General features: G+C 34.1%; 6 protein-coding genes across 17 annotated transcripts in view; 2 read left to right on the top strand and 4 right to left on the bottom strand.

Annotated features, from left to right (window-relative positions):
* Positions 1-215: 215 nt before the first annotated feature.
* LOC105839703 (peptidyl-prolyl cis-trans isomerase E) lies at positions 216-3,596 on the bottom strand. Of its 2 annotated transcripts, none has more exons than XM_012686197.3 (4): positions 3,563-3,596; positions 1,379-1,548; positions 695-1,054; positions 216-587 (listed from the first exon to the last, which is right to left on the bottom strand). In XM_012686197.3, the coding sequence occupies exons 1-4, from the start codon at positions 3,594-3,596 to the stop codon at positions 270-272; spliced, it is 882 nt and encodes a 293-aa protein (XP_012541651.1). In that variant the 3' UTR covers positions 216-269. The 2 variants fall into 2 exon arrangements, with proteins under 2 accessions (XP_012541651.1, XP_036140646.1); XM_036284753.1 differs by having other exon boundaries at positions 3,459-3,574.
* On the top strand, positions 3,568-8,180 carry LOC105839702 (succinate-semialdehyde dehydrogenase [NADP(+)] GabD). 4 transcript variants are annotated; one of them, XM_036284752.1, is made up of 3 exons: positions 3,568-3,947; positions 4,962-5,021; positions 5,110-8,180. In XM_036284752.1, the coding sequence occupies exon 3, from the start codon at positions 5,134-5,136 to the stop codon at positions 6,652-6,654; it is 1,521 nt and encodes a 506-aa protein (XP_036140645.1). In that variant the 5' UTR covers positions 3,568-3,947; positions 4,962-5,021; positions 5,110-5,133; the 3' UTR covers positions 6,655-8,180. The 4 variants fall into 4 exon arrangements, with proteins under 4 accessions (XP_036140645.1, XP_012541649.1, XP_012541650.1 ...); XM_012686195.3 differs by having other exon boundaries at positions 5,105-8,180; XM_012686196.3 differs by lacking the exon at positions 4,962-5,021.
* LOC105839699 (ancient ubiquitous protein 1) lies at positions 6,921-10,262 on the bottom strand. Its single transcript, XM_012686187.3, has 3 exons — positions 9,997-10,262; positions 8,826-9,733; positions 6,921-8,407 (listed from the first exon to the last, which is right to left on the bottom strand). Exons 1-3 carry the CDS (start codon positions 10,035-10,037, stop codon positions 8,178-8,180), a joined length of 1,179 nt encoding a protein of 392 aa, XP_012541641.1. The 5' UTR covers positions 10,038-10,262; the 3' UTR covers positions 6,921-8,177.
* A 1,355-nt stretch (positions 10,263-11,617) lies between these two features.
* Positions 11,618-14,470, bottom strand: LOC105839704 (type 1 phosphatidylinositol 4,5-bisphosphate 4-phosphatase). The gene is made up of 6 exons (XM_012686198.3): positions 14,192-14,470; positions 13,916-14,103; positions 13,505-13,714; positions 13,272-13,412; positions 13,143-13,197; positions 11,618-13,047 (listed from the first exon to the last, which is right to left on the bottom strand). The coding sequence occupies exons 1-6, from the start codon at positions 14,277-14,279 to the stop codon at positions 12,962-12,964; spliced, it is 768 nt and encodes a 255-aa protein (XP_012541652.1). The 5' UTR covers positions 14,280-14,470; the 3' UTR covers positions 11,618-12,961.
* Positions 14,471-14,649: 179 nt separating this feature from the next.
* LOC105839705 lies at positions 14,650-16,262 on the top strand. Its single transcript, XM_012686199.3, has 2 exons — positions 14,650-15,105; positions 15,399-16,262. The coding sequence occupies exons 1-2, from the start codon at positions 15,014-15,016 to the stop codon at positions 16,039-16,041; spliced, it is 735 nt and encodes a 244-aa protein (XP_012541653.2). The 5' UTR covers positions 14,650-15,013; the 3' UTR covers positions 16,042-16,262.
* A 449-nt stretch (positions 16,263-16,711) lies between these two features.
* The window catches only part of LOC105839701 (E3 ubiquitin-protein ligase lubel), a 296,564-nt gene continuing 290,383 nt past the window's right edge, over positions 16,712-22,892 (bottom strand). For 2 of the 8 annotated variants that reach the window (XM_036284750.1, XM_012686188.3), the window contains 7 exons: positions 22,357-22,554; positions 21,830-22,108; positions 21,673-21,762; positions 21,154-21,310; positions 20,357-20,687; positions 18,424-18,592; positions 16,712-17,229 (listed from right to left, as the gene is read on the bottom strand). In XM_036284750.1, coding sequence (XP_036140643.1) covers positions 17,200-17,229; positions 18,424-18,592; positions 20,357-20,687; positions 21,154-21,310; positions 21,673-21,762; positions 21,830-22,108; positions 22,357-22,554 — 1,254 coding nt within the window. In that variant the 3' untranslated portion in view covers positions 16,712-17,199. Of the gene's footprint in view, positions 17,230-18,423; positions 18,593-18,683; positions 18,853-20,356; positions 20,706-21,153; positions 21,311-21,672; positions 21,763-21,829; positions 22,109-22,356; positions 22,555-22,892 lie in introns of those variants that run through there. The other 6 variants (XM_012686189.3, XM_012686190.3, XM_012686191.3 and 3 more) reach the window with 6 other exon arrangements.

The following is a 22,892-nucleotide window of genomic DNA, read 5'->3' as shown; positions in this document are numbered from 1 at the left end:
TTAAAGAATTTTTTTATATGCATAAAGAAATGAAAATTAATTCAAACGTCATGATTCAAGAAAGCATTAAGCAAAAATATAATACATTTCCTTTTTAAAATCTTATACATTTTTACTAAAAGATCTAATTAATAAAATACAGAATCAAATTATTAAAAAAAAAAGATCTAATTATTGCTTAAAGGTTAAAAATTTCAAATATACAAATTTCGGGATTGCTTTTTACAAATTCCAATTTATTATAAAATATTTTTTATATACAGAAATGATTATACTAATTCTCCACAAGCTGATATAACAACTTTTTGTGTCGGTGTGCCCCCTTTTGTTCCCAATTTTTCAATCTTTCTAAGTACATCCAATCCACTGAGAACATGCCCGAAAACAACGTGTTTTCCATCTAACCACTCCGTTCTGGCAGTACACATGAAAAATTGTGATCCGTTTGAATTTGGGCCAGAATTGGCCATTGATAAGGTTCCTGGTCCTGTGTGTTTCAATTCAAAGTTCTCATCGTCGAATTTGTTGCCATAGATCGACCTTCCACCTGTACCATTGTGATTCGTAAAATCACCTCCTTGACACATCTGTGATGTCTGTGTTAAGGATTTTTACTTAAAGGAAAGAATAGGGATAAATAAAATTATCTGAAATGCGTGTAAATAGAATAAAAAGTATGATACTTTAAGGATACAAAATCTGGAATAATTCTGTGAAAGGTGCTGCCCTGATATCCATATCCCTTTTCGTGTGTACAAAGTGCTCGAAAATTCTCTGCGGTTTTCGGTACTATGTCTGCTCGTAGCATCATGATAATTCTACCGACTTCTTGCTTTCCTATACTTATGTCAAAGTAAACCTGAGGATTCTGTTTCTTTTTCGCCGATTGCGTAACATCGTTTGCCTTTGCGTTATCATCATTCTTCAATGTTTCGCCCGCGTGTTCTTGCAGCCAAGCGTCGTCCGCCCATACCGGTTTCGATGAACCTTCCTTTATCTTTTGCGGCTTAGCGATATTTACCCTTATTGTTCGGCCAAACAATTCTGAGTCGTTCTGCGTTAATCAACGTGGATTAATTTTGATAAATTATTGCGCTATAAATATAAGTAAACGTATTACACTGTTCCTTACATATCCCTAATGATTAGATAAGAATAAAAATAAGATTCATATCAAAAGAATATTAATGCTCTCTACATCCTTTAAGTAATTCATTTTACGTAAAATTTATCGATAATTTTCAAGAACTGACATTATCAGCAAACGATTTATAAAATAAATGATCTACGACAACAAAATATAAAAAATTCTCAGATATCAGATTATTGCTATCAGACAATTTACTGGTGTTTTATCACAAACATTTTACAAATATACCATGTTATCTATAGCCGCGGCTGCGTCCTCCGCCGTCTCAAATTCAATGAATGCAAATCCTCTATGCTTTTCAGACTCATAGTCCAGTGGTATTTGGACATCGACAATCTCACCAAAGGGTATAAACGCTGCGTGTAATACTTTCTCATCAACCTCTTCGGCTAAACCACCTGAAAAACAAGATATGGAATCAAATTAACTTGAACAATATTTCTCGATGACGATTATACAAACATGATTTCTCAAATATACAAATAAATAATGGCAACTTGAATACATGCAGAATGACTTGAAGCTTTCAATTAATTTAATGAACAGTTAAATTTGTCAAATTATACTTTTAGTATTTTGTGAAAAGAATAATTTTTGTTACTTGACACACAGAAAAAAAATTTAGTTCAAAGGACGATTACCTAATCAGAAATTTTACTGTTATGCTAATTGAATTGATAATCAGTTAACTCTGAAAAAATACTCATATTTTTCTTTCATTAAGGGTCGATTGTTCCAACTTCTTAGTAAACTTACCTATCAGATAAATATATTTTTGTTTTTATTTATTTAAGAAAAGAAGATAGACACATGTTTATCTGGTAGGTAAGTTTATCAAGAAGTTAGAATAACCAGCCCTAACACTACTCTACATGAAAATTCATTTACATGATTAATATTCTGAACACACTAATGGACAAAATGTCCAACGCATTTCTTTTCTTTAAAATACTATAAATATGTAGCCAAATAGTGGTCTCTAGCTTCTCTTTAAAAAAATTTAGTATTTATGGGATATTGCCAGTCTCAGTTCATGTATGTCCTTTCCAGGACATGCAGGATGTTTTAGAAAACTGCCCTAGATTATAAATAACTCTGTCATTATAATAATTTCTTGTTTATATCTACAAATTTTTATTTTTTCCTTGTTCGATTTATCTTATTTTTTACTAATTCTCTTTACATTGATCAGATTTCACAAATTATTAAAAAAAAATTTAAGTTAGATAATTTTGAGCTAAAATACAAGAAACATCGCTATCATATGTATTTTGAATGTTATAAATAATATTCAAAAATGTTTCTTGTAATTAGTTTAAAGTTGTTATACTAAGTTTAAAGCTGCTATACTAATAAAAAAATACATTATTTAAATTTTAAATACAATTTACTTTTAATACATATTGATTCACATATTTTAAATTACTAAATAGCTCAATATTTTCAATAGCCAACATTTGAATTTCTTTTAAGTACGGAATACCAAATTTATTAAGGTTTAAACATACATTTTTTCTTAAATCACTTTTGTTTCAAAGTTATGAATTTTTATGAAAATGTATGTATTTCTCTAATTTTGTAGAGAGAGTATAATTAATAATAACATTTATATATTTTTTAAATTAATGTATAAATATTTTTTAAAGATATTAAGATGTATATAAAAATAAAAAATTGTTTACACATGTAAAAGTAATGAAAATTATTATAATTAATTCAAACGTGAATGACACGTAGGTAAAAATTGTCTAATAGAGCATGTACAAAGTATTAAAAATATTTTTTACACTTTTTATGTCTACTTTATGTTTACTTTTTTATGTTGAGATTACAAAGTGTTGAACTGAATATAAGTGTTAAACTAAAAATAGGACTAAACTACAACACTATTTAAAATGTGACAATTAAATGTAAAAAGTGAATCTTATTAAAAGTTATTTTAAGCTATCAAAATTTTAATAATTAAGCTTGAATTAGCAAGAGAAAACTTAATTAGTCTAAAGATGATGAATTGTACAGTCAGAAATTTTACTGTGTCAGAAATTTGACAATTACAACCTGATCATAAGATAAGTCTGGAATATTATATCACATTTTTGTTTCATTAACACTAATCTGAGTAAAAATTCACTCACGTAATTAAGAACTTTTTACACTTTAGTAAATGTCTACTTCATGTTTATTTTTTTATGTTGTGTAAAAAGTAAATATTTCATTAAATGTTATTTTAAACTTTTTTATCAAAATTTTAATAATAAAAACTAAAATTGACAAATTAGAAAATTGAATTAAAAAACTGTTCACCCACAGTAGTTATGCAGAGCTTGAAGAATAACCCTTAAGGTTAGGTCACATGCATTAGATACATTAGTGTCATTAGTTAATATTTTTAGAGCACTAATTCATACGTGCCTACGTAGATGGTCCGCTTTGTATTGCCGCTCATGATGTGCGAACAGCTTCGTTGTATCTTTCTCAGTGCGATTTCAAAAAAACAAATAAACCAGCACACGATAACGAAAGTATTGACTAAGGGACGCCGACGCGTCGGCGGCAGTCGCGGCGGATGAGAGTGAGATGGATCACCCTGTTTATCACCGAGGGTTTATAAGTCGAGCACGATGCGATCATACGGTCGACAGTGAGGCGAGGACGTCACTTACATAAGCTCGTTCTGTCAATCGTGCGCTCAATTAACAACATTGCCCGACTGGTCGAACGTTACGTTAAACGAGCCACCGACGTGCAATACATGAATACAGTGTAATACTGTCGTCAAATTAATAACCTGTTGAAGGTAAGCGTCGAAAACGTTGCTAAAATACCTTAAATAAAAGGAGAACATTGTGTTTTGAAATCAGAAATTGAGATGAGTTAGAAATTGGATGTAGATCTGCGATTGCAAACGTTGTTTCGCACGTGTGTCATGTATGGAAAACGTAATCATGCATGATTGTATTGATAAGTGCAATTTGACTACTCGCTTGCATTTGCTACGACATTACTCAGAAAAATAAAGTTTCCTAATTCGAATGTTTTGCATCATTTTGCAAAATTTATAAGTAATATCTTTTTAACACTCCGTAAATGTGTTGATATTTCATATTTTTGGATCAAAATGACACTCCTAAGTTAATTTTTTTCATTACTTTTACAAGTATAAAAAATTTTTTCAACAACTCACATGTGCTTTAATATCTCTAGAAAGTATTTGTATGGTTATTTATTTAAACAGAAAATTATATATAAGTGTTATAACTATACACAGCCAAATCTACCAAGAATGTTGCAAATACATTATATTGATAGAAATCTGATAATAGTCGAGCATATTTGTTTCTCTAATGTTATTAGAGAAAAATATCAGTAAACGAATAGACCTTCTACATTATATATATCATGATTACAATGTGTTCTCTATTCCTATTATTATATTATAGCTAGTAAATCATAATGACAAAAATTTCAATAGGAGATACAGTAAATAAGAATCTATTCTACAGCTATAATCAAATTTGCTGGCATACTGTTGGTATTCTGTTAGAATTTTGCCATTTACATTGTAATTATATATTATATATATATATATATATATATATATATATGTTTTTCAAAGAAACATTTGTAGAACAAAATTATTTAATTGAGTATACAGAATATTAAATGTGAATTTGATATAATATTGTGACCATTATCAATGAGAAATAAAAGTATCGATAGCTCATTGTTCAGTTTATTAAATTGTCATTAGAATCCTCTTTTCGTAGATAAAAATGATGAAAAATTTGTGTGCTTTATGTTATTGTTGTAGCAATGAGGAATATGCAATATCTCGAGTGAAGAAAAATGTAATCATAAAGTTTAAGTTGAAGTTAGTGCAATTTTTAATTTGTACATTTCTTCTAGAAGATACTCCAAGTTTTCATTATTCTTTTACTGCAACTTTTCTTTCAGAATAGATTTGGTCGCCAGTCACTAAAAAAATGCTCAGAACAAAGCTATTACAACAGTACCTGTTGCATCACGTGCCTTTGAGCTGTAGAGCCATGCATCTTCTGAGAGATAACGCGTACATTAACGGGCATTGGATAAGCGCAAATAGCAAGCAGACATTTCCCATTTGCAACCCAGTCGACAATGCTGTCATTGCTCATGTTCCTGATATGAATGCCAAGGACACTCAAGTAGCTATCGACGCCGCCGCCCAAGCCTTCGAGTCGTTCAGTAGAACCACCGCGAAAGAGAGAAGCGATTTGCTTAGGAAATGGTACAATTTGATGGTCAAACATTCTGAGGATTTGGCCCAGATTTTGACCAAGGAGAACGGAAAATCTCTCGCCGAGTCCAGAGCGGAGATCAAGTATGGAAATGATTTCGTCGAATGGTTTTCCGAGGAAGCCAGAAGAATCGGAGGTGAAATACTGCAATCTCCCATGTCGAACAGGGAACTGTTTATATTGAAGCAACCGGCTGGTGTGGCCGCTTTGATCACGCCGTGGAACTTCCCGCACGCCATGATCACCAGGAAGGCAGCCGCTGCGCTCGCCGCCGGCTGTACGTGCGTCGTGAAACCGTCCGAGGACACCCCATTGACGGCATTGGCGTTGGCGGACCTCGCGGAACAGGCGGGCTTTCCCGCGGGAATCCTGAACGTGCTCACCACGAGTTTAACGAATTCCGCCGCCGTCGGCCAAGAGCTGTGTTCAAATCCTAAGATAAGAGTATTATCATTCACCGGTTCCACAGCCGTGGGAAAGATCTTGTACAAGCAATGCGCCTCGACCATGAAACGGCTCGGTCTAGAATTGGGTGGTAACGCGCCGTACATCGTATTCAAGTCTGCGGACGTAGATTCAGCTGTAAACTGCGCCATGGCCAGTAAATTCCGCAACACCGGTCAAACGTGCGTCTCGGCAAACAGGTTTTTCGTAGAGGCTGAAATTTTCGACGAGTTCGTCAAGAAGTTTGTTGCAAGAATTGAGAAAGATATCAAGTTAGGAGACGGCAGTAAAGAGGGTATCACTCATGGGCCACTCATCAAGAAGAGTCAATTGGATATGGTACAAGGTCTGGTAAAGGACGCGGTTAAGAAGGGCGCCAAGGTGCACTGCGGCGGAAATCCGTTGCCAGAGCTCGGACCACTGTTCTACGCGCCTACTCTGTTAACCAATATAACGAGAGACATGCAAATTTATAACAAGGAAATCTTCGGACCCGTAGCCGTAATCAATAAGTTTAATAACGAGGAGGACGTGTTGAGGCAAGCCAACGATACACCGGTCGGCTTAGCCGGATACTTCTTTTCGCAGGACGTATCGCAAATATTTAGGGTTGCACGTAAGCTGGAGGTTGGCATGGTGGGTGTCAACGAAGGATTAATTTCATGCGCGGAAGCTGCTTTCGGCGGGGTGAAAGAATCCGGCTTAGGGAGAGAAGGTTCTAGTCACGGGGTTGAAGATTTTCTTGATATCAAATATGTATGTATTGGCAATCTTAAAGTATAATTGATATTAGTAATTGTACAAAGCGCATTTTGAGCGATAGTCATTGTTATTCGATAATAATTATTACAAGTCAAGAATAGACAATAATAGGCTATATAATATAATAATTTATAATAACAAGGGAACTAGTTTCACAGTGTTCTAAACGACCATAATTTTTTATTATTTAAATATAATTCTATTAATTTTCTTTTAATAATTTATATTTTTCAATATACATATGTATATGTTCTTGTAATGAAACACTGAAGACAATTTAATTTGAATTTTTTAAACTCAAGCAGCTTTATTTTAATTTGTATCATATACATTTATTAAAATTTTTGCTTAACAATTTCACTACTGTATATATGCGTTTATTAATAATATTAAATAAGAATATCAGTGAAAACATTAAGTTTTTATAATGCAATATAATTTAATTGTAATAGTATAAAAGTATTGTTTTTATATTTCATTTATTAATATTTTTTATGTTATAGACTTCATATTTTTTATATTACATATACACGTACAGTACAAAACAAGTCTTCCAAATTTTATAAATGGAGTACAATATATAAGAAATATTTAAGAGAGGCTTGAATACATTTCCTCCTACATTCTATTATTCCCATAGATATTATATCATATGCTTTAATTGCATATCGTAATTACTAAGAATTACGGAAGGAACTTTATGGATAACTTTAAACAGATGTAAGAATGATGTGATAGATATATAGATATTTACAAGTTATGCTATTATAATTATATAATTATAATTATAAATATAAATTTTAAGTCTATACATATAAGTTGTTACATAAGTATCCCATACCTTTCTCCGCTTATATTATTTTTTTAACAATTCTTTTTTATTTGACGTATTTTTTACGGCTTAATTTTTAATAACAATTTGATTAAGTATCAAAATGATATGCCTAAATTTATTTAAAATTCCATTAAAAGCATTTCGTTTGAGAGATTTGTTTAATGTAAAAGAATCATGTAATTTTTACTTATAACATTTGTTTATTTACTTAAATTATAAGTAAAATAATTTTTATTTTATATACATATGTATAAAATATTGTATACATACATATATAAAATACATATAATTATTTTTATATTGAAAATAACAAATTTTTTGGCCTCTCGTATACATAGTAAAAAAAGTATATGTACGTTTGTTTACAATTAAATAATTGATAATCCGATATAAAAGTCTTAATCTCCCTGCTGCTCAAGCGTGTAATTCTGTTATTATGATCAATAACTACGTTATATAATACAACTGATAATTGCATTAATTAAAAACGAGTTTTTTTTGCGAAATATTGCTTACAATTATAAAGTATAGGTATATATATATATGTATATATATTTGTACAATTATGTGTAATCATATTTTAGAAAAAAAAAAAAAAAATGTATTCACATGAAGCAATAGTAAATATAATACATGAACAGTAAAACAGGTTATATAGATATTATTATAATGACAGTGTTGTAATCAGAATAAAACGATAATAAGAATGTCAGCAATTTGTAAGTCCATGTTTCTTAATATACCTTTCCCTGGCTTCTTGTATCATTTTAATTTTTTTCTCTTGGAAGGAAGTGGTACCCAATACTTTATCCTTCGCAGAACTTGAAGATCCGCTGGACGATGTCGTAGATAATTGAGCTGGCGGATTAGGTTCTGGAGTATAAGTAACTATGCCATCGAGAATATTGGCAATCGTAACATCAACGTTTCGAGTTTTCACTGTAATAAAAATCAGAAAAGCAGATTTAGTAACAATTGCTATTATACAATAATTGGAGGATAAGATCACAATTAAAATCGAGAAAAAATCGAATAATCCTGGTTAAGGTATATTTTTCGCAATAAATTCTTTACAATATTTCGAGAAGGAACCAATCTTGAAGATGCTCATTAGCATCAGTATTATTAAATTATTAATTTATTATTGTAATATTATTATTCTAATTCAATTTAAAAAATTGCGTTTTAACCGAAAGTAACGGCGCACAATTCTAAGAATTAGAAAAATAAAATAAAATCACAAAAAAAATTATTGATCTAAGATTCTGCTATAATTATTGTTTTTCTTGATTTTAATTACTATTATACTCCAAAAAGTTGCTATGCAATAAGATTAATAAAATTAAGATATACGTACTGAGATCTCGCAGAATCACATTGTGTGGAACCAATGGAAGTACTTCGCTGACTTGATGAACCATCCTTTGCATTTCTATACTATGTATAACTTGTGAATTAGACGAATTTCTATTGGGACGCGTGTTACTGAGAATCCTCGTACGATAGCGCTTTTCATATTCTGTCTTGTCCGACACGGTGTGAGAACACGTCTGGAGTCCCAAGGCGTCCGCGATATCTTGCTCGACTTCACGCACAAGTATCTCATGGTCGGGGTTTCGTCTGATTTTCAGGTACTTAAGTGTAAAAACTGTATAGGGTACGAACATAAACCAGAATACTTCCGTCAGCCATGTCGAGGCCAAGGCCGTCAAATGCACGGGAACAAGTTCTGATCTTGACGCTCGGATGGCAACCGGTTGGACAGACGTCTCTATACTAAACGGCCAGGAATTGAATTTCAACAGTGCGACTCGGCTGTTGGTGGTGCCGAATTCGGGCTGTACAGCCACGCTGTACGTGGAGTTGGAAAGAAATTGCTTTATGTTGGCGATCAGCGTTTCCTTGCTGTTCATATTCATCTTTTGTAATCCCAGCGCATTACTCAAGGCGACAGGTAGCTCCCAAACGCTGGGGACTAACGCCGCCGTCGCGCGATGTAGAGCGAAGTGATCCAGAACGGACACATTGTTGGCGATTATTACTCTCGACTGCTTGTCCCTGGGTTCGCTCTCGGCGTCGATTTTAACTACAATGCCAAATGCGATTCTGGTGGCGTAGCTCAAGAACGCTTGAAGGAAATTGCAGTTGGGTAGTAGCGACGCTAGAAGCCAGAGTAGTAATACCACCAAGAGTCGCAGCAGCACAAGTACAAATCCTACTGGTGAATACAAGACAACAAGTAGAAGACGCCAACCGCTGGGAAACCTAAATTTATAATAACACAATTAAGTTTTAACATTACGTACTAAGACAATTATAATAAAAAGTAATCGGTAATTTATTTTCTCTAAATATTCTTTACAGCAAACACTCCATATGTGACGAAAAACAATGTTTTTTTTTCCTTTTAGAAATAATCTAACCACTCTTATAGTTTTCAATTAACGTTTACAAGAATAATGCAATTGAGTAAATGATAGTACGTGCTCGGAGATTCTTCGCAATATTTCCTGAAGAGATCGTCTCACCTGCTTTTGTTAAACAAATCCTGAATATCAATTTGTGACATCTCTTACAACAATCATCTGTCACATTTGAAGATGTAGCACTCGTTGACCGTATTTCTTTGATTATATCCAAGTTGTTGAGTCGATTCGTCCAGACAGCGACGCGATTATTACTTTTGACCTTTTTTTCCTTACATACTTTTCAGTAACCTCCCAAATGATGCGGATTTTCCTTTTTGCCACTTTCAGCAATCAGCTGTTCCGCAGTCGTAGTAGAATAACGACACTAGGGATTTCTTTTTTTCAGGTACATTTTAGCGGGAATTTCAAGTGTACTTGTCTAAAAATTATTTATTTATTCCATGATTTAATGTAATTATAATATTTTGAGATTGTATAAATTAATTCAAATAATTTAATATAATCGGTGTTTACCATTATCTATATGAGATTATCTAGATAAAGAAATTTATATTCTATCTTTGCTAATTGTAAATTATCGGAATATATATTATCTCCATCTTTATCTTAGATAAAGGAAGTATTAACTAGTATTAACATTATCAAAATTAAAAATGAGTATGAGTATTGTTCTTGGCTTTAATTTAATTTTTATTTTCATATTTTGCTCAAAAGTAAAACAGGCCGCTATTCCATATAGTGTACGGCGTACACGGTTACTGATGGTTGTTGATTCGATAACTGTCGTTGCGCATATATTCCATATATCAAAATACGTGCGCAACGACTCTTATCAAACTGAAAATATAAATATATTATTTATATAGCCTAAATTGTTTCGCTAAACGTTATTTTAAAATTACTTAAAACAATATTTAATTTTAACTAGATTAATTTAAAATTAAATTCTTTATCTTAAGCTAGTTACGTTTACATGTAATTTAATTAGTTAACTTTAAATTATGTAAGGGCAACATTGCCTAGTGTAATTATTAAGAGCACAAATTATGTAACGTATACTATTATAACTAGTGGCATACATCTTCTGATTATTATCATGTTATATTACTTAAATAATATTTCTATTTATTTTTGCAAGATTGAATAGATCAATTTTTTTTAAATTAAGAAAAAGTTCATGATCAATATTCAAAACGTGCTTATAAAGATATTAACGTGGTTTTTTGTTTTGTTTTTCTTTTCTTATTATGCCTAATGAACAATAAAGATAATACGACAAAAAGCATTTTAGAATCTCTAGAAGACCACTTAGAACACGAGCCAATAGTTACACAATTAATTTACAGTTACATAATTCAAAAATTTAATTAAATTAAAATTAATTAAAAATAAATTTTAATTAAATTATAAATTAATTTTAAAAGGCATTTAATTAAAATAATTATAATTTTTTCAATTAACTTTAATTGGTACCTAAATGGTAAAATTAAAAATAATTAGAAAATATGTTCTTTTATTCTCTCTCTGAAAGTTTAATTCCATTTTGTTTAGTTTTATTATTTAATCTCTAACTTCAATGTGTATTAATCTGCGCATTTATATAAAATTTACTCGCAAAACATTTCGTATCAACAATTAAATGTTTGCTCATTTTTTCGAATCAATAAAATTATGTTACGTATAAATTTATATCATGTTACGTAATAAATACAGCTGTCACTTTTTTACCAAACGGAATTTATTTTTTAACAAGTATAACATATCTTCCATTATATGGTAAAGAAACTAATGAGGATGAGATTAAAAGTTGTCTATAAAGAATTGTATGTATTTGAAAGAGCACTGTAGATTATGAATTATATGACAAAAATGACCGATTAATGAGAATATACACATATTTTAATTTTTATGACTGATGAAGTTGTATACCTTATGATAGTAAAACTAAAAAAAAAAAGAATCTCGCGGTACCCTTTATGTAATACCCAAGGAAATTCAGTATTTGGATTTGCATAATCTAAGTGTGTTATCTATAATATTATTAATATATACAATATGTATGGTACGGTTGTATCTCCCACGTAATTTCATTCGTGTGTGCTACAAAATTCATATAAACTCAGAAATTTATTTGAAATAATACGATATCCTTTTATATTTTCGATACAGATGCTTTTATGTGAAACGTAAAAGTAAATTTAACCCTCAATAAGCACACTGAGTTAGCGTAACCTGGACAAATTTTCAAAGTTGTGGCATTTCAATCAATCTACTTTTAGTTTTTGTAAAACATTTTTTGTGCTAAAACTTTTTTACTTTTTGTGGAATATTCTTTTTCTTCAGACACCAAATTATTGATTTTTTTAAATGGCTTAAAATTGGTGCATTTAAACCAGAGATATACGTTAGGAAAATTCGAATATACATAGGGCGTTTTTCTATGTGTGCGTACTAAGGGTTAAAAATGGATTCATGCAGATTTGCGTATATGGCTTTTAAAACTTACTTTATATGTATGTTTGGAATAATATGAGCATATTTTGCACTTTGATTCTACCTATGTGCATGATACGCTCGATACGCGTGATACGTGTTATAGAAAGCATATATGTATTTACGTATGTATGTATATGTATATAGAGCGTATTCTCTAGTCAAGTAGATTGAAAATAAAATTCAGCGAAAACCCGTAGGCGTAGCTCCTATGCTTGTACATATAAAAGTGCATAGAAACAACTCTGTAAAATACAGGCTTCCGAGAGATTTCCTACGATCGCATTATCTTACCTGAGGAAAGCATCGCAAACATTTGCTTTCTTCCCGATCACGAGACACGTGTATGCGTATTATCTAAGAATGTATACATGCATTATCATAAACAATACAGGTTGTTTGCATATGCACATATGGCCATGTATGTATTATGCATATATATATATCCTTCTTGCCTCGAAAGGTTTTGAAATGTCACATTACTATATAAACATTTGTTCTAAATAGATTACATTCATCTCAATGGGATTGATTTTGTATTGTAATGGCTGTTAAACTGCATTTTGGGAGACTACATGGGACCTTCTATCAAACTAATCTTCATCGTACAGTAATAAATGCTGCGTCCCAAGCACAAGAGCGCCAATAGAAATGCACCTGGAAACACGATCCAAAAATATGTGATGAATAAGCTTTTGAAACTTAATACCAAGAATAAATCGTTGAACTTTGAAATTGTTACTTATACCTACCGACATAAGCTACATAGATTCCACCATTTGTTTTTACATATTTATAGGTCCCAACCTGTAATTACAGCGCACAATTAGTGTGGTAATGATCGTTATAATGAACGAGAATTCGAGAGTTTGCACACTTACTGTTACAGCTATAGCAATTACTAAGGCTATAATCCCAACAATAATAAATACAATCCCTCTTCCCCTGGCAAAGTCTGGACCAACGGAAGATATCTTACGGCAATGTGGACATCGAGCCAGAGCGTTATTTAATGTGTTAAACTGCAGGGAGACAACATTTCAATTGAGAAATGAAAATCGATGATAATAAACTTTCTTTGATTTATGCCAGCAAATCATTGATGATGACTCACCAAGAATGTGTCATGGCAATGGGCGCAGCCAACCCTACACATGCCTGGCATAGATAGAACCGGTGGTGTAATGGGGCTTGGTGCTAGATTGATAATACGCTTACAATTTGGCCTAGGGCAGGCGATACGCTGCGAAGAACTCTTACATATCAGGAGACAATTGCACGGACATCGAACGTACTTCTTACCAGGTGGAGCGTTTCGTATGGGCTACGCGAAAAGAGAAAACAATAGAAGCTCGTAATGTCAACACATTGCCATTTTACGATTAATCTATCCAAAGAAAAGGATCTTTAGAGTGACTGGTCATGCATGGAGATTCATTTAAAGAACTGGAGTCTCCGACCGAAAACCATGATCGCCATTTACATACGGTAAACAAATAGCAAAAATGAATCTTTGAAAACGTACTGTGGCCTCGTTACACTGACAACATTTAACGACGTGTTGATCCCTCTTGCCGGAGATGTCTATCATCGCCTGACAAACTCTGCAGGTGACCATCGGCATACCACCCTGGATGGCGGACTGATACGGCGGTGGCAACTCGTCCGGCCCGATCGTAGAGACGGTGTGCACGGTGGACTGGGTGGTCTCGTCTGAAAACACGACAGGTAGGTGAGATGATCTCTCCTCGTCGTGAGAATCAGACGTTCTCGCGAAAACATTTGAGTCATCCATTCGTACCGATCGCATCCGTGCCACCGTGCGAGCTGTACGTAACATTCTCGTTTTTCAGCAGCGGCTGCCGCTCGCCCTCCTTGCCGTCTCCCATGCCGAACGACGACAACGACGACGATGGATCGACCAACTCCTCCTCGCTGCCACGGCTATAACGCACGACGATTCGCCTCTATTGTTTGACAGGACAGCTCCCGGTGCATCGATGACAAGGATGACAAAATACGAATTCCCCTCCCCCCGTGTCGTCCGCAGAGTACGCGCACACGAATAGAGAGGTAACTGCGATCCTCGCCGTCGACCAACACTCCCGGGAAACGGGGAAGGACCGCGCGCTTGAAGCGGGACACATGTACGGCGCGGCCGTCGGTTGGAGCGAGACGGTAGGTTGTCGAAAGTTGTTGATGGCGGACGCAAGATGAGTTTCGGAACATCGCCGTCGGCGCCCTCGCTTCCTCTCACGTTGGTCGCACTGCGTCAATCGGGTGTGCGATGTTGTCGTCTGTCGATATACGGATGAATCGTATGGGGCGCACGTCGAAATTAGTGGTTATGAGACGCGAAGGTCGGCTAACTTTTTTTTAAGGAGCGAGGCAGCCACTTCTATTTAATTCGCGTCGATTGTCGTGACGGTGGTAGGGTCGACGAGGGGAGATTCGTTGTGTCGCCTTTTAACGATTCGGAACGGGGAAACACGTGGGGATCATGCGGTCGAACCTTCTCGCGATTTGTTTTGCTGGAACAATCGGTGTGTTGTAGGCCAGTAAAAACGTGAATACGGGAGAAATATTTGCGTCGACGTTTTAGATTCTAAAATTTAGAATAATCATGGAGACCGTTAAACATTTGTGGAATGTCAATCAGTTCATGACGAGGCTGAAGAGTATACCGTTGATCATGGACTTACAGTTACATTACATGTAATTTCTCGCACGCTTCTCAATGACATTATTTGCAATTAAATACGAAGAGATATTCACTCATCTTAACGAATGATATTTCAACATTTATTGTTATTGCCGTTAGATATTTTCAGATATATTTAAATTAAAATAATTCGCGTCAAGAGTAATTTTGCAGTCACATCTTGATAATTCATATTCAATATAAATTCAAACAATCTAGAAAGAGAGATTGATTAATTTACATTTAAATTGATATAATTATCAGTGAATTTATTTAACATTTTTAATTTTTATTAAAATGTTTTCAGGCAAAAATGTAAAAATCTCAGCAACATTGTGCAGCTGCCACAGCAGAATTTTGGACCATTGGTAACATGTTCACATTGCGGATCACTTTGGAATACGATGGATCACCAAGTTCGGATATCGAGTGGCAAAAAAATATCTAAATCGGTGAAAAAGATCATGCGGTACGTGAATGAAAATCCAGGTCAAAGGATTCCAAAGGTTCGTGCGACTTTGGTGCAGAAATCTATGAAAAATGAGATGAACAGGTTGGTCATTACATGTTCTGTCTGCTCCAAGAACACCAAATTACCGTTCAGGAAGAAAGCCCGCTTGAAGTCAGTTGAGTTGAATATTTCACAGACAGAGACACCACAAAGTAATCGAAGTAAAAAGAAAAAGAAGAAACACAAAGATAAAACTGCTGGTTTAAATATCTCGGGTTGTACACCTGTATCGCAATTGAACAAGAGGGACAATAGTAAAACGCCTATAATGTCATCTGTAGTCATGCCTAAAATAATATCAAGTAACAAGAAGTTATCTACTTCTCCTAAAAAACCCAAGAAATTGAATATAAAGCGTTTAAAACGTATCATGGAGAACAAGACGGCAACACCTACAACAAGAAAAAACTTGCACAGTTTTCTATCCGAACTATATTGAAAAAAACGTTAATATTTATATATTGCAATATGTATATATTGTAAATATTTTTGGATATTTAATACATAATATTTTTTAACAAATAATTTAAAATAAATGTCCTAACTCAATTGTTAGATATATAATTAAAATTTCAAATTTAGAGCAATGTCTTATCTCTAAGATATTAATAGATAAAAATATAAAGGTGAATGTATGGATCGATACATTCGTTCATAAAACATTTCGTTCATAAAACATTTTCCATTATTAATATAGTTCTTATTAAAGTCAGTTCTAGGTACTGAACTGACATTATCATCAAAATGTCTTCAAAGATATCATTTTGATATTAAAATGACAAACTAAATCAACTTGCTCTACATGAGCATCTAAGCATAAGCTGTGGAGCCAATTTTAGTTATTTTCTAATTAAAACATGACTTATTGAATCACGTGCAATTCAAAACATGAATTTTCAATACAAGTATCTCACTTAACATTCAGAAGATAAGATTCAAGCAACGGTTATAAATATTCTGGACACAATGTTCAAAAGCATCTTTAAGACTTTAATGATTTAATCTTTCATCAAAATTCTTACATCTTGATTTTAGACATATTAGAACTTTTCGTTGTGACGGTTCTTACTGATTAAAATTGGAAAGGAAAAATTCACGAATGCTGCAACTTTTTTTAAATTAAATTGTCTATTTCTTGGAAAACAGCAATATAAAGCAGAAATAAATATATCTCCAAACAATTAGTTTTATAACATCATAATAATTACTCTATCCTATTATCAAATAGTAAAGAAACGTTTGATCTTTAATTGTTAACAAGTAGAACGCGTAGACATGAACACACTGTTTCTTCTCGCCGAATATTTGCGAATGTTCGCGAACGGGACGTCGAATTAACATATAAATCGCATCACGCCACCGAAAAGTAAACCAGTTTTCGGCATTATAAACTAGGCGAGAACGGCCCGTATTGCATTCTATCCCCGTTCCGTGGTCCTACATTATTTTCACTTTGTGGGCTTATGGTCCATGCAAATAAAATAAATACATCATACAGTATATACGATCGTCTGTGTCGCTTATGGCTTCGGATACGTCGCGCGTCCGCTTTTCCCCCTTTTTTTTTCTTTCCCCGAGATTCTCCTCTCCGCACAAGTCACTCCAGTGGAATCTCCTGCTTTACGACCTGCAACATCGGAGTATACTTTATGCACGGCGAAGTTGTAGAATTTTAATGTATTCCCGCGGCACATACCTCGCTCGTATATACCTTATTTACTTCGATATCCGCATAAAAAAGGCAGCTCACACACAGGATAGGGAAATCGTTATTTACGCAGTGGGGAAGCTGCGAACGGCCGCGCGGATCCACGATGTCTGACATTAAAGTTTTATTTTCGCTTTAAATAGCGCATATAAGCACAACGCACATTCGATAGAATTCTCTCAATTTTCAGGAGATAGAATTATTATCAAAAAATTGACGAACGAAATGAATAAAACGTATTCAGTTCAATCCATACGTTTCGTATAATAAGTCCGAATACATAACGCGTACTTCATCGGGATTTAAATATTTTAATGAAATTGTGCAAAGATGTAAATTCAATCGTTTCAGATCAATCAATAATTATTATTTTAAACTTACACAGAAAGATGGATTAATTAATTAAAATTAACGTAATTAAATCACGGATCCTAATACTAAAATTAAAAATAGAAATTTCGATATAAAAATTTTTGAAAAATTACAATTATCTCTAATCATACTGTTTATACTTATTACATTTGACATCAAGTTAATTGGTTGAATTCTGAATATGAAATATAAAAATGTTTTTTGCAACGCATTTTAACTTTTATTCATTATCAAATCATTTCTCTCGAAATTTTTACTCCAGCGGACTGAAGTAAAATTTCATCTTGCAAAAGAACAGAATTAAGAAAGCATTTTTGAAATATGCAGGACACATTTCCACGTGTTACATAAATTGTGAATCGAGTCTCATTTAGAAACCTCAGAATAGGTTTCTTCATCAATCATTTCCAGCTCATCTATTATTCCCAGTGCGCTCGAAGGGAATATAAGTCTTAACAGTTTTGTCGACAGTGCAAAGTGCGGTCGTTCGACAGCGTCGCATTCATGGCGATCTATTCACTTTTACGGTTTTCGGCTCCGGAATGCTTCGCGCACACGGGAATTCTACCTTCATGCAACTATCGTGTTAATTCGGTCAGTGGGTCGCGGCAGGAGGTGTGCGAGGAGGCATCGCAGGCAGAAGAACCGGAGGAAGAAGGCCGCCAGTGCCGGCGACGGAGGAGGAGGAGGAGGAAGAGGAGGAGGAAGATGACGATGAAGAGGAGGAATCGTGTTAGTCACCTGAATGCAAGCCTCGAGGTAATCCCGCTCGGACATTTCCTGGTCCTTCGCAGGGGGAACTTTTCCCCGTCGGCGCAACTCTTGCTTGGCGTCGTTCAAGTCAAAGATCGCCACCGGGTCCAGCCTGCCCTTGAGCACCAGGCCCGCCAAGTACTCAACGTAGTGCTGCCTGCGGGGGAAAAGTACCCAGAGATTTTAGTCAGGCACGCTCACGACACGCGGTGCCACCCCTTTCCCCGGTGCAGCTTGTTGCGCTTTACCTCGACCAGGTCGTTCCTGTAATGCTCCGGGTCGCGCCCGTACCAGTTCGCGGGCAGTCTCAGCCCGGCGCGTCGCACGCACGTTTCGAGATCGTCCACGTTTAGCAAGGGCAGCGGTTCCAGCTGCTTCAAACGGATCTTTCGAACTAGATACTCGACGTAATGAATCCTGGGAGATACACGGAGGATACTCTCGTTAGCGATCGACTGGGCGGAAGGGGGGAGACGGGGTTTGTAGGGGGTTGAGGATAGGACAGCGAAGGGTGACGGCTTTTCGATTTCTGCGAGATTGGGAGCGATGATGATGATGATCAGTATCTTCCTCCTCAATATACTCGCGCGTGAGCGAAATTCTAACGCCGATCGGCAAACGCGTCGCGGAATGCACTATTTAGAAATCTTTTCTGGCAATACTGGAGGTTTTGATTTCGAAGAATCGCCGAGGTAAACTTTATTTGATGATTACGTGACTATTTCCATAAAAATGATCTCGGCTATTTGTGAAAAAGAAAAGAGATACATATTTCAATGTTTGTAATCTCGCCTGGATAATTTCTATAAGAGTTCCCAGCAACCTGTTGCGATTTGTAATTGATGAAACGGTACCCTGCTTAAAAGATCCGACAGAATTAGATGAGAAAAGATCTGTATAATGCTTTTGATTCATAAATATCAGATTTGTTATCGTTTTTAAGTACTATTTGGCATATAATTTAGTAATCATCAATTATTCTGTTATGTGTTATGTTTTCAGTTTACGTATATTTTACGTATTATGCAATACTTTATTTTGTGTTTTTTATATAATGTAATTAATATTAATTAATATTTCTTTTACATATATTTAAAATTATCATTTTTAATATATAATAGTAGAAGAAATCACTAATATTGGCAGAGGTCTCTTAATCCCTTTATAGACATCCCTTTATGTTTTATAAATTAAACATTGTATTGATTAATACTGATAAAAACATCTACTAAAAACGAATCTCACCCAATCTAATTTTTATATATAGTCATACTATATGTTGCATCAACGTTTTTATATGTTGTATATAATGTTGTGTAATAAATAAACTATGATTATAAATTGGTGATCATATTTTTAAAACATTTTAATAATATTTCGGAAAAAGCATATATCAAATAATCTTTTTGAAATATTTATTACAAAATCATTTTAAAACATTCAAAAAATACACATGAAATCAATATTTTTTAATTTTGAAATCAATAATGTTATTTTAATGGTTCTTGCGTACTGTGAGTAATTTTCAGATTAAATTACATAACTGGACAAATTGTGTAGAAAAAATATATACTTTCAGATTATTATTTAACTAATTAAGTAAAATAACTGTTATAAATAAATAAGAAATGATAGAAATAGAGTTTTTCTATTATTGCTCAAATGTGAGTCTTATTAAAATGATAACTTTACCATAAAATTAGATAAAAATTCAATAAATTTTAAATCTACTTCTATCAATTTTTTAAACAGGGTAATGAGGTAGAGTTTCAAATTTATATCTTATTTAGCTTTTTAATATTAATTTAATATTAATTTAGTTTTTATTTTACAAATAGACTTTAAAAGACGTGTCTAGGACGTCTTATCAGGAATGATTAGGAACACTGACTACCGTTCACCACAATAGACCTTAGCTTACCTGCACAAACCAGCGTGGCCTTCGACGACGTCAGAATTACACACGGCGTCTACGACCCCAGTCGGTGTTTCTTTCTGCAATTGCACCTTGCATCTGCGTTCTCCGACCGGGCCTTCAGTATCGTAATCGATGCCGTTTTCTCGGAGTAGCTGCTGCAGCTGCGCTGGTTCCTTGTCACGGAGGTAGAAGAAGCAGTTGCGCGGATGATGAGCGTGTAGGCCCAGTTTGGCGCAATAAGGGCTGACCGTACACTTCGCCCCCATCATGAAAGCCTTGCCGCAACCGCAGCAAAACTCATATTTACACTGGCTGCACGTGAAATGCATGCAACCTATAAAAATTCACGAGCCTTCTTTTTTTTCAGCGAGCTTCGAAAAATGTTCCCTGTGATATGCATATCGAATAATTTAGAAAAACTATCTCACCCCATATTTTAAATCTCATCCGAGACCAAAAAAAAAACGTAGTATTAAAATGGTTCGCGTATATTAAGATAATATTTGGAATCAACATTCATTAATTCGTGCATTACCATATTGTTTTTAAAAAATAAAAACAACCACTGCGAGATTTATGCTCTGTAATTTTTATGTAATAATGGTTTTTTTTTTTTTTTTTTTTTTTTTTTTCCAAAATATAAGGAAAGAAGTTTTATAAAGAAGCATTTTTTTAATGTGAAAAATGTAGATTGCATTAAACGCTTAAAGTTAAGAACTAAATAATAATAATGAGTATCTCAGTAAAGAAAAAATAAACGTAAAATTATTTTTGCAATAAAGCATAATAATTATCATTACCTCCTCGAGACAGAGAATAACGGAATTTGCATTTAGGACAGTCGATGCCATTGTCTGCTAAATGTTTGGCCAAACCCGCAGCTTGATTGTCAGGATCATTCTCGTCCTTCCAAGCGGCAAATTTTTCGCATGAAATTCCCTCATGTTGTTTTTCCCACTGAAAATAGAGGCATTCAAACAATTCTTATTTTCTTGTTTGACACAAGCGTTATCAGAATCATGCAAATCATATATAGCATCAAAATTATACACCCAAAAAATTTTTTTGTTAATATAACATTTCTTGATATTACAATCAAAATGTACTGCTAATTTTTGTATTTGGTAGAATTTTGGATGTTACGTATAGAATTTATAAATTCTGCTTCTGCTAGTTAGATTGAGTAAGTGTAATACATGTACATATCATAGTATTTGCTAAGCGCATTTATCTGCCTCAGCTAATTTTTACAAACATATAATTTTTGTTGAAGTCGCAAGATCATTTTTTTTGAATGTATGAAAATGTTTCATATATACCGGTTTTCGGCAAAAAGCACAGGTGACAGATCGGCAGTCGGGACAGATTAAACGCTTGTGGCCAAGATCGGCATAAAATCCACTCGAACACTAGAATATGATAAATCATTGTTTTTGTAAAACAGAATAAATATCTAGATTGTGATTAAATAATTACCTGAATGCACCACTTAAAGTTCGGGTCTTGCATTAGAGTCCGATCTCTGAGTTTTCTCTGGAAGAGTTCGTGAATCGGTGGATCCAGCAAAGTTTTTAGTTGGATGTCCAAATTGCTGAAATACTCAAGAACTTCGTCTTCGTTCGCGTCCTTGAGATTAGGCTCCTTGCAGTACGGGCAAACGGCATCCATGATGTTCCTGTCGCTAATCTGAATGGTGAAGTAATTCTTCGCGCAATCGTTGCAGCAACGATGCACGCACTTCAGCATGGACACCATCTAATTAAAAAATATCAATAAATTAATAAATAAAATAAGTAAAATTAAAAAATGACGATACGCTTAATAATTATTTTGACAAAGAAAATAAAATTGTAAAATAAAATTCAAAAATAAATAAATTCAAACAGAAATTTAAAAACGCGATATGCTCCTCGCGTTTTCCTTCCGAAGTTAATTGAGAGATTTTACTTCTCACGTTCTTTAGTTTTCCAGATTCCTCGCTTCAGCGACAATTGAAAACTCACTTGACTCATCGCGAAACGACCGGTGCACAGCTCGCACTCTTGTTGCAAGAAGGCCAGCGCCGATTCCACACTGGAGCATTCTTTCGCGGCCTGAAGTGCCTCCGCATCCCCGAACTTAAGGGTCAGCAAACTAGCAGCGACCTCGGCCTCATCGTAATTCGCGGCTCGACCCTCCGCCAGAAGACGACGCGCTATTCTCTGCACACGTGATGGACATAAGATTGCTCCAATATCGACACGTATGCAATTTACACATGTATGACAATAAAAAGAGAATCTTATAATAGGTTCGTTTAAATCTCGATCTAAGGTATAACTTTATTGTCTATCAATGTAAACGTGGACCATTTACAAGTCTATGCGTGTAACTTAGTATTGCAACTTAAAGCGGAAAGTATAGAACAAATTTTAGAAATTATGAAAAATAATATTATACAATGTTGACAATTTTCATCGCGCAATTCGTATCTAAATTCAACGAATGAATTGCAAAAGAAAAAAATTATTAGTAATCAAAACTATTTCCAAAGTAGGAA

The sequence above is a fragment of the Monomorium pharaonis genome, chromosome 3 (genome assembly GCF_013373865.1).
Source record: "Monomorium pharaonis isolate MP-MQ-018 chromosome 3, ASM1337386v2, whole genome shotgun sequence".
Taxonomy (NCBI): domain Eukaryota; kingdom Metazoa; phylum Arthropoda; class Insecta; order Hymenoptera; family Formicidae; genus Monomorium; species Monomorium pharaonis.
The sequence above is the reverse complement of the archived record's forward strand: the minus strand, read 5'-3'. Positions and strand labels throughout refer to the sequence as shown.